The 11,301-nt window shown below is 42.4% G+C and overlaps 1 protein-coding gene across 7 annotated transcripts in view; it reads right to left on the bottom strand.

The window, feature by feature from the left end:
- Positions 1-3,847: 3,847 nt before the first annotated feature.
- The window catches only part of LOC308307866 (voltage-dependent L-type calcium channel subunit beta-4-like), a gene marked incomplete at both ends in the record, with an annotated part of 48,930 nt that continues 41,476 nt past the window's right edge, over positions 3,848-11,301 (bottom strand). For all 7 annotated transcript variants that reach the window (XM_080753183.1, XM_080753177.1, XM_080753179.1 and 4 more), the window contains 6 exons: positions 3,848-4,108; positions 6,119-6,295; positions 6,610-6,705; positions 8,628-8,779; positions 9,256-9,365; positions 11,185-11,243. In XM_080753183.1, coding sequence (XP_080609309.1) covers positions 3,848-4,108; positions 6,119-6,295; positions 6,610-6,705; positions 8,628-8,779; positions 9,256-9,365; positions 11,185-11,243 — 855 coding nt within the window. The remainder of the gene's footprint in view (positions 4,109-6,118; positions 6,296-6,609; positions 6,706-8,627; positions 8,780-9,255; positions 9,366-11,184; positions 11,244-11,301) is intronic.

Here is an 11,301-nt window from a genome sequence, read left to right as displayed (position 1 = left end):
TGTAACCTAATCCAGAGATAACCTATAATAGTCAATGATGGATGCTTTTAAGAAAGTAATGACTTTACTGGAAGTATAAGAGATTAAATGCTATTTTGTCACTTTACTTACCACTTAATCACCACCTATAGTGTACACAACATAATGCATTATGTGATTAATATGCTTTATATGCATCCCATGTCTACAATGCATTATATAGTTATAATGCATTTATAATGTATAATTGTACAATTATATAATTATAGTTAGAAGAACACATCAATAAATACCCATAATGCTTTTCAACAATAATCAAGTATTTTATAATGAATAATACTATATAATGCATAATTGCTGGACACTCTTGGCAAGGATCATAGTGTATTATAATTATCAGTTGTTATACATAATAATCTCATAATGTATTATAATAATCACTGTTATAATGCACTATAGTGTGGTTATAAGCCACTATTAGGGGTCATTGTATGTTTTAAGTACGTTTTTTTATCCCACGATTTTTGCAACCCATTTTTCACACAGTAGTCCGAGCGTTTCGTGCACAAATCGTGCACTTTATGAAAGAAGCATGAAATTTGGCACACAGTTAGAACATGCCATATGGAACATTTTTGGCTATAGGGACATCACAGATTTGTCTTGGGAAACTTGTGGGAGCCAATCAAAGTTGGGCTCTCATAGCCTTTGCTATACAGTAAAATAATACAAAAAATAAATATGCTGTAAGTAGCATGTGAAGAGTCAAACTAGGGGTTTTTCGGGATTCTGAATCCAATGCAAGCATTTGTTTTGCACGAAAACCATTCCTTTCTGAAACACGGCCCCCACAAAACTGTGAAAAGTGACGACTCATCACTAAACCATGGTTTTGTGGGGGCCGTTTTTAGCCCAAGGAATGTTTTTCGTGCAAAACAAATGCTTGCATTGGATTCAGAATCATGAAAAGCCCCCTAGTTTGACCCCTCACATGCTACTTAAAGCATATTTATCTTTTGTATTATTTTACCGTATAGTAAAACTTTGATTGGCTCCCACAAGTTTCCCAAGACAAATCCACAATGTCCCTATAGCCAAAAACTTTCCATATGGCATGTTCTAACTGTGTGCCAAATGTCATGCTTCTTTCATAAAGTGCACGATTCCATCAACATTCTGCCCGAAATGCCTGGACTACACTACAGTGCCAATTGCCTAAGCTGTAATCCTGGGCACTGCACTCCCTCTGCCAACCTGGGGAGGGCGGCAGGGCCCGAACTGAGCTCATGCTTCCTTCAGTGCATGAGGAGTGAATATACCGGAAACCATACTATATTGCAGGGACGTGCAGAGAATGTGAGAGGCAGGACTGAAATTTCAAAAAGGCCCCTTTGGTGAAAATATTGAAAATAGCAGACGCAATTGCGACGCATTGTGAGCTTGGAGGTCGGCTATTGTCAGTACTTGATACCACACTAAAGCATAAAAAAGGCAACATGGCGCACAGCATGGATTTCTACAGAGAGAGGGCAATTATTTCAGCATAAGATGCTGCATTCAAGTTCAGGAGAGTTTGGCAAGGCAATTCTCTTGAATGCTGCCTTCAGCTATGGCATGGAAAGAGGGCATTTGAATTTTTTTCGCCATAGTGAAAACTGCATTCATGGACTGGAGAGGGCACTTTGGCTCAAGCCCCCTTTGATGTCTATGGGTGCAAGTGCCTGTATGCATTATAACAGGGATTATACAGCATTGAACACAAAACAGTATTCATACAACATTAGAGTAGTTTATTTCATTACACCTGCAAAATTACAGTACACACAAACTTTGTATCGTTGCGTCATTCTCTCACAGGAAGTATTGAAATATTTTGGGATCATTGCTTGCGCTCCAGTTTTCGTCATCAACAATAACAGCTACTGTATGTACAGTGTCTCTGTGTTGATCATTTGTTCTAGAACAAGGGTTCCAAAACCTACCCTGACAAGCACTTCAAATCATTTGGGGACACCCTCTGGGGGTCCTGACCCCCAGTTTGGGAACCACTGTTCTAGAAGCACTGAAGCACAAAGAGACCAATGGTCCATTAAAAAAAGACAAACTAAACAACCTTTTTTCCCCAAAACAAATATTAAATTACAAGATGTCATTCAAAGGTATATTTATTCATCCCATGTTGGTTGAGAAAATCTGCAAGTAAATTAGCCTGATCCGAAATGCCAAGATGCTGCTATGAATCCACAGAAACAGCAAGTCAAATATGTCAAAACTCAAAATACTGTACGCAAACTGGCCCAAGTGATTTCAAAGAATTTCTCATTTATCACAGGCCCCTGTTGAAAATAAATAAAAATGGCATGTGTTTGAGTTATGAATAAGGCAAACATTGCTCAATAGCTACGCAAGCAAAATTAAAAGCATACTTGTGTTATTCATTAAACCTAAAATGAGATTGAGGGATTCCATTTTTGATCAGCCATTGGAAGACTTATGCAGAATTTGAGAGAGAGACAAATGGAAAGTCAATTTAATTTATTGGAAGTGTACGTTCAAATAAATAAGGTATTTAATTCCCACACAAGACTTTAATACAAGCCGTTCTCTAAAACGCTATCATTCCTTCAACTTATTTCCTGCCATACACATAAATAAATGCTTGTCATAATAAAAAGATTTCTGAACACATTTCTGCATCTACAGTAAAGTGGCCCTTCCTCACAGAAACATCTTTCCCATCATTCCCAACGATGCTCAAAACTTTAAATATGATAAAATATGACTTGTGTCAAAACCTGTTCAACTGGTTAATATCAATTTGTATAAAAGGATATACCCATCTAAGGCCACCCGCTCTTTTCATTTGAAATCAATTATTATAACAGCCTAGATCCCATTTTATGCTCCCAGGGAGCTCTAATGGTCATGCCCATTTGCAGAAGAGGTAAATCTCATAATTTATTCGTTTTATGGCAGTTCTCCACAGTTTTTTGTCTGTCCCGGTGTGGGTCATGGAAAATGGGCACTAGGCAGGTAAAAAAAAAGAGAGGTCCAGAGTCAGACCAGAGAGATAGAAAATTAACCTATTAACTCTTCCCTGCTTTTTTGTGAATTGGTTCCTAATAGATTTGAATACACTCACACGCAATACAATGTCAAACAAACTTAAGGAGCATTATCACTAAAGATGCATGACGCTCTGATTCTATCTGCTCCTGCACAGTAAAGTCCTCCGAGTCAACTTATCTCTGACTGTAAAAATGGATGCTTACAAGGATCCACTTTTACACAGCTAAATGGACACTGATTATTCTACTGCGTGGAATAACCTGCACACAGGTTATCTGCAGTTCATCACCACAGGATGCTGGCACCGACTTGAGGCAGGTACTGACCCGTAATGATGCCAGTCCCACCTGCATGCTACAGTAACAGCTGAGATGGCAGGAGGAGTCCATAAGGGCATAAGCCATCCGCTACCATCTGCTAGTGTACTTCCTATAAACCACAGGCCTCATCTGGGAGATATTCAGATGGGCAGAGGCTCAGTTTACACTTTCCCTTTAAAAACACAAGGCTTTTCACCCAATTTCACGTGCAAAACCTTCTCTTGAGTGTGTCAAATCCAAGAACAGGAATCACATTCTGAAATGTATGCTGTAGGTTCAAGTGGTAAGAACCACTGTCAAAGGGAAGAGCGAGGTGCAGAACTACACTTTTGAAAAAAAGTCATTACGGTCCGAATAAACTGGAGCCAAACAACTGCAGCCGTTTCATTGTTAAGACAGTGAAGCTGCCTCAGCTGTTGCTCCACGGCAGTAGGTTAGAGGAGAGAGAAGCCTGCTCTGGGTTTGCGCTGGGCTCCAACTCAAAGCCTGTGCCTGGAGTCCTGACTGTAGCCTCCCGGGGAGGCCGTACGGTGAGGCTTGTACGAGTCCTGGTAGGGATCCTGATAGTCTTCCTCCACCAGAGGATAGTGGTCTCGGCTGTGCTGCGAGCCAGAGGACAGGCGGTTGCGATTCTTCCGGGTTCGTTCATTGTGGTAGTTTTCATCAGCAGGCATCAGGCTGCGACGTTCCACAGACGAGTGGTCTCCCCCCGCATGGTTGCTGTTTCTGTTTCTTTGGGCCTGTCCAAGAGAGGGAATAATTATTAATTTCCCATAACAGTTTGGCAAAAAATATCCATATACAGGGCCCCATATATCATATAAAGACATTGAAATATGTTTAACTCTTTCTTATGAAGCCAATTACTGCTTTATAAACGCGTCTAAAATATTATAAACTGTATAATTATACTTATAAACACTCATAAATATTCAAAATGTATGTGTATAAAACACACTTTTACCAAATTCTTTCTAATTTTAATGTTCTTTTATTGTTTCTTGCACTCTCCTGTCCTTTAATGCTTTTTTATTGTTTCTTGCATATTTGTATCCCTTTATGCTCTTGTTTCTCATACAACTTTTATGATTGTTTTTCTACTTCTTGCACTCTCATATCCTTTCGTGTTTTTGTATTACAAGAGGTTTGGGGCGCTATGGGGCCCTCACCTGGCCTGATTTCAGACTCAGCTGACGCGTGAGTCTGACATTGTGCCCTGTTCTGAGTGATTTACGGGGGAGGGACTTTTGTGCGAGCTTGCACGCGCGTGGCCGCGCGAGTGATTGCGATGCACAGTGATCGCGACGCATGGTCGCGGCGTGTGTGTGTCTCTCTGTCTGTGCCAGTGACTGCTTCCACCCAAACTGTGAACAGAAACACGTAATCAACATTAACAGCTTGGTGAAATCAGCGCGTGCACGCACGTGTGTGCCTGCCTGCCTGGTGTGTGAACTTCCTGAAATGTAATCGTTTCAACTGCTGGGGAGCGTGTCGTTGTTACTACATGTCATCTTTTCGACACCCGACTCTAACCCTCACCCTAACCCTAACCTCCTTGGAGTGAGTCGCTAACCCTCCGGTCGAAATGATGGTCGTTCGAAAGAGAGCGATTTTCCCAACTGCTGTGCGGTTTGGATATTCGTTAGACCCATCCCCACCCCCTGCGCTCATTGGAGGAGCAGACATTTCGGACGGTAAACTGACGATTCATATATAATTGCGACCGTCAGGTCGCACTTACTATCAAAACCACCACAAAGTGTAAGTAACTCCGTCCCTCCGTCTGTCTGTCACACCTCACACGTCACACTCTTGCCCTGCTCATATCTCCGCAACCGTTGCCCCGATCCATGCCAAATTTTGCACACACGTTCCTTGCCTGCCAAACTACAAGGACCCCCAGAGCTCCAGGGACCCCCAGGTCCCTGGGGGACCCCCAGATGTAAAAAATGACCAAATGTGCAAAAATGACCAAATGACCACCCCAACGGGGCTGCTCACGGTGAATTCCCGGGGACCACCGACTCCTGGTGCTCCAGAACGGATGCAAAAGTGGTGGCGCCCCCAGTGGAGGACCCCCTCCACCGCAGCTCACATAAAATGCAGTAACTCGGGCTAGGAGCGTCCGGGAGAGCCGGGGCCGGTACCTATTCGTCCGCCAAGGCAATGCGGAGACCCCACCCCTCATTTCTCACATGCCCCTCTTCTAGCGCCACCATGAGGCCGATTTTTAAAACACATTTTTGGACACTGCTCCTACAGTTTTTGCCCTAAAATCACGCAAATCGCTACACAGTATGTCTACACTCATCCCATCACCATGAATCTGTCCCATATAGCGCCACCTTCAGGCCGATTTTTAAAAACACATTTTTGGACACTGCTCCTACAGATTTTGCCCTAAAATCACGAAAATCACTACACAGCATCTCTACACTCATGTCATCAACATGGATCAGGAAGATTTTGGAAAAACACATTTTTGCCCTATTTGTGGAGATAAGCGACCTACGGTCGCTTATCTCCCGATTAGGGAGTCTTACTGGTATATAATATACCAGACCAGAGAAACAGTCCACTCTAGAGTAGTCCACTCCAGGCTAGCCCTCACCTAGAGTTAAGGCCATTAGCGGGCCTCGCATCTACGCCACACTGCCATCCAACCTATCTATCTATCTTCCTCTGTTTCCGTTTCCTGTCTACGGACACTCAACCATCCCATTTTCTAGGTTCAGGTGAGGTTAGTTCACCTGTATGGCAGCAGGATAAGGGGAGAGAGCAGTGGAGCCCAGGTTGCGTCCCAGCAAAGGGTTGAGAGGTGTGCTGAGGGAGGTGTGCGTGGCACGCCAGTAAGCCTCCATGTACTCTGCCAGGTGTTCACATGCATCCTCCAGCTGGTTCTCATCCAGAATGATGTCAAACATCTCCTGAATGAGCAGGAAGTGGGGTGGGTGGAGAGGGAGGTAAGGACAGAAGAAGGAAAGAAGGGAGGAGAGGAGGATCAACACATTTGATATGAGGGACGTGGCATGAAGGGGGAGCAAGAGAGAGAGAGAGAGAGAGAGAGAGAGAGAAAAGGGGCAGAGGGCTGTGTGATAGACAGATTAAAGTGTAGCTGCTGCTATGTATTGTATATGTAAATGTTCTCTGACGTTCACAGATGGGTTGAAGGCAGCTCAACATATGAATGGTGGCTGTTGACAAGGTGCAGAAGTCCAATGCGGTTTTCAAGTTTACTTACCGGAGGACATTGTGCCAACTTGTCTGCTGCCACAAGCTGCACATTCAGGTGTTTGCTTTGGGACTTTCCTCTCGATTTTATCAGCCGTTGGAGGACCTGTGGAGAGCATAGATAAAAAAACACCAGTTACATGCCTAAGCATGCCACCATTGAAATATTTTTAATAATTGAATAGGCCTATTATACATACAATTATTTAATCAAAGAGACGTCAATAACAAGCAAGGATTGTCTCCCTAATTCCATAAAGTGGGCATGTTACTATTCTAATAATAATATCTCAAATTTATATAGCACTTTTCTGAGTATCCAAAGAACTTTATTAGGAAAAAAATAAGGATAAACGGTCATTCCCACCGGGCAAGATAAAGTTAAAGATAAAGATAGAAAATATTGTTCTCAATTGAAGTGGATGGGAGTGTCCACACTCCACAGTGGATGCTATCCACTCCCATCCACTTCAACTGAGAAATATATTTTTTATCTTTATCTTGCCCGGTGGGAATGACCCTTAAAGAGGTGGTGCCATAGTTTTGTACTTTTTCTGTTTTGTGTGTCTTAGTTAGCATTACTCTAATAGACCACCGGGTGTGGTTATAATGTGCACATTTGCCTTCCCTGTGTCTTCCTGAAAAATACCTAAAAATGTCTTCTAAATCCTAATGGTTTTCTGAACAACTTCTATATCAGTGGTCAATGTCAAGGACCCCTAGAATTGTATTTGACATACAAATATGTTGTTTCAGGGACCCCGAGAAAGAAAGATTTGAGTTACAGTACAAATGTTCGCTTTAAAAATACTAGCCTACAGCCCCTTGGTGTGAAGCAGACAGACGCTTGTTGACGCCCATTTGTGATGTAAATCGCATCACAGGACAAAGCCGCCTACAGGCCAAAATTTGGGGAAATATTTTAAACATTTGGGGATTATGAGAAGTAGAGACACATTTGAAGGTGATAAAGTTGATGTTGGGCAAGGTACATGCGTTATTGATTTTTGTATTATGTTTTTTAGACAATTGAACAACTGCTGAACGTGGAGTTACAGATGGAAACACACACAAACACACAAACACACAAACACACGGGGCGATTCTAATTAAGGTTGTGGGATAAATATTCAAATCACAAATTTTCAAGATTTTTCAAAAATAGCAGATCTACAAGCACCGTGTCACTTGGTGCCGCGCTGTGAGCTTGTATGTCTGCTATTTTTTTTATAGTAAAAGCATGAAATAATAGTTAAAGTGGTTAAAATCTAGAGATCCACGGGTGCGCTCAATGTCTAAATAGGTTAACATTCGGCTGTGCCGCCCCCGATGATGACTTAAAACTGGTGGACACACGGGCCAGCTCGCGGCCTGTTCCGTGAAAGCACCAAGGCTCCAAGAATATATAGAACAGAACCAGTTCTTGGACCAAAGTTATGGTTTGGTGGAGACGGGGCCTTGGTGTACAACTATAAAAAGCTGTGGTATGACTGCTACCAACAGAGGGCAGTAGCTCACAGATTAGATGATGACGATCTAAACCAGGGGTCTTCAACGTTTTCAGGCCAGGGACCACCCCAAACTGATGGGGAGATGGAGCAGGGACCCCCTACCACCTCGTAGGATTGGAGGTGGGGCTACAGCATATATTATTGTGTTTCATATAAACATATTCATGCTTTTATTTTAAACATACATGTACCAGGTACAGCGAGAAGGGTGGCTGTAACGCGGCCATTTCAAAACATAACTTAATGTCAATACTATCAACAATCTGTCAATTGCACATTAATCATGTATACAACCTATTCAAAATGGACGATGGATGATTATTTAATTTGAACATAAATGTGGAAAATGTTTTTAAAATATTTAAAGACAAATGGACATTAAAAAAAAGAAAACATTTTTTTATTGTTATATCAAGCAACAATTTTGCGGACCCCCTGCAGTACCTCCGTGGACCCCCTAGGGGTCGCGGACCCCCTGTTGAAGACCTCTGATCTAAACAGTGGCCCCAAATATTACCTTAGGCGAGGAGACCTTAACATGGACGATGATGGGTGCTAATGAGGTCTTGATGAGCTGTGCTGGGTGGTTGATGGTGTCAGCATCCAGCACCACCAGCTGTAGAGACCTGGCCAGTTCAAAGATCCTTTCTATCTCACTCTGGACCTCCGCTACAACAGGGACAACAGCACAGACATGACAATAAAGGCATTATTTACATAAATACAAACACACATCATCTTAGCTGTCCATCGTGTACGATGATGACGCACACTAAATGGTAAATGGTGCATTTATATAGCGCTTTTATCCAAGGCGCTTTACATAGATTTTGCATTACATTCACCCATTCACGCACACATTCATACACCGGTGGCGGAGGAAACCATGCAAGGCACCAACCTACTCACCGGGAGCAATTAGGGGTTCAGAGTCTTGCTCAAGGACTCTTCGACATTAACTCAGGGGGAGCCCGGATTCGAACTGGGAACCCTTCGTGCTCTAATAACGGTTTCTCTACCCCTGAGCTATGCCGCCCCTCAACCGCTATGCCCCCCACTAACAAACACACACATAGTGAGAGAGAGAGAGACAGAGAGAGACAGACAGACAGAGACAGAACTCAGGGTAATCCCTGAAGCATTACCAAGACTGGAGCGTGTGTTGGACCTCTCGATGATGGCTCTCTTACTGGGGTTGTTCAGCACTGATCTCTTGGCCAGAGATATATCAGCTGTTACCCTTGTGATGGATATCCTGCAATGGAAACACATGATTATAGGCAAACTAATACGGTAGCTCCTGTCAGTGCCAGCACTCTCCTCAGTCTGTCCATCTGATGCCCAGCAAACTGTGCGCTTCGGGTGTTTCCCTGTTAACCACAGAAAGCACACTCTGCATTGGTTATTCTGTGGAGTGGAGAGTTTCACAGCAGTTGTGGTGTGTGTGTGTATATATATATCACAGTTTTTTTGAGTTTCAGTGAAATTGATAAGAGACTATCAAAGTGAATTGATCCAGGTGGTGGTAGGGGAGTGTGGTGAAATACAAAACGAGCGCTCTTACCCCAATCTCATTGAGTTACCCAAACAAACTGTAACATACCGGTACATATGTGTATATATATATATATATATACTGTATATATATATATATATATATATATATATATATATATATATATATATATATATATATATATATATATATATATACATACATTTTAATTTTTTTACACTGTACAGTATCATATCCACCACGGTTGATATTCTGTACATATTCAAATATTCATTGGTGACTTTCATACATAATATTCCCTGGTGATATTGTACATTAATGCATAATGTCAACTCTGCTGTTGCTGCTACAACACCTGAATGTCTACAGAGGGATCCATGAAAGGTTTATCTTACTGTATAATTTCAGTAACATTTTGGCCATTTAGGCCTTTGTCAGAGTGATCTCTCTGAAGCCCAATTTATACTTTGTTGTGTGACTGCAGCACTTGCTTCACTTATTTTCACTGAGCACGGTAAATACTTCTGTTGTGCAACAAAGTATATATTAGCCTAGCTCTGGTCCATAGCGTTAGTGGAGTTCTCCCTAACGCTATGTTCCTCTACCTCCGTATTTCTTGGCAAAACCGGAAAACCCCGCCGTCTGGTCCAAAAATAACAAAAACTGTTTCGCCCCTCATCAAACCAAAGGTATCAGTGGACAGTTGATAGCTTACTCTACTTAGTGGACGCGGGCTGAGCCCCCCACCACACGATTAAAATACATTTCTAGGGCAAAATGAAAAATATTCTACCGGTTGGAGACTCCATTTCTTCTCGTTTTTCACTATTTGTCGTCGCCATCAAGGTGCCAACTCACTACTGCCGCGCAGGTCAGAGGACCGAATTACAATGAGCATTCGTCTCACTGGGTGTTATTCAACTCTGCGACGTTGGAAGCGCTGTTTCGTAAAAACCTGGAAGAGCGTCTCCATCCGGTGGAATATTTTTCATTTTACCCTAGAAATGTATTTTAATCGTGTGGTGGGGGGCTCAGACCTCGTCCACTAAGTAGAGTAAGCTTTCAACTGTCCAATGATACCTTTGGTTTGATGAGGGGCGAAACAGTTTTTGTTATTTTTGGACCAGACGGCGGGGTGTTCCGGTTTTGCCAAGGAATACGGAGGTAGAGGAAGATAGCGTTAGGGAGAACTCCACTAACGCTATGGACCAGAGCTAATATTAGCCATGACAGGTAGCCTAGTCCAGTGGTTCCAAAATGTTTTAGCTCGAAACCCAAAAGAGAAATTTGATGTCTCCCAAGATCCCAAACTAGCGAAAATGTCCAAGCTCACAACATGTGTAGATCTTTGGGTCCTGGGTGGGGAGACATTTCCCCTAAAAAGTATTGATTTAAATGAATAATAATGGAATTATTTTGAAAGCCGTTTTTCTGAATTGTGAAAGGGGTATTTACTCCACTAAACAGTGGCCTAGTCTATGTTTTATTCTTGCCTGCAACAAACAACCAGGTGTGTAGTCATCTTCTTCATAGCAACAGTATCATTTAATGTACTCACCTCCCATCAAACCTGTGCTTCAGGAAGTCAAATAGTGCTTTCTGCATCATATCTGTCACCTACGTCCATGAACCATGGCATGGCCAAGTGAGAAGATGAGCATGGGAAAAGAGAAGG

The sequence above is a fragment of the Nannobrachium achirus genome (genome assembly GCF_963921795.1).
Source record: "Nannobrachium achirus genome assembly, chromosome: 22".
NCBI classification, from domain to species: domain Eukaryota; kingdom Metazoa; phylum Chordata; class Actinopteri; order Myctophiformes; family Myctophidae; genus Nannobrachium; species Nannobrachium achirus.
The sequence above is the reverse complement of the archived record's forward strand: the minus strand, read 5'-3'. Positions and strand labels throughout refer to the sequence as shown.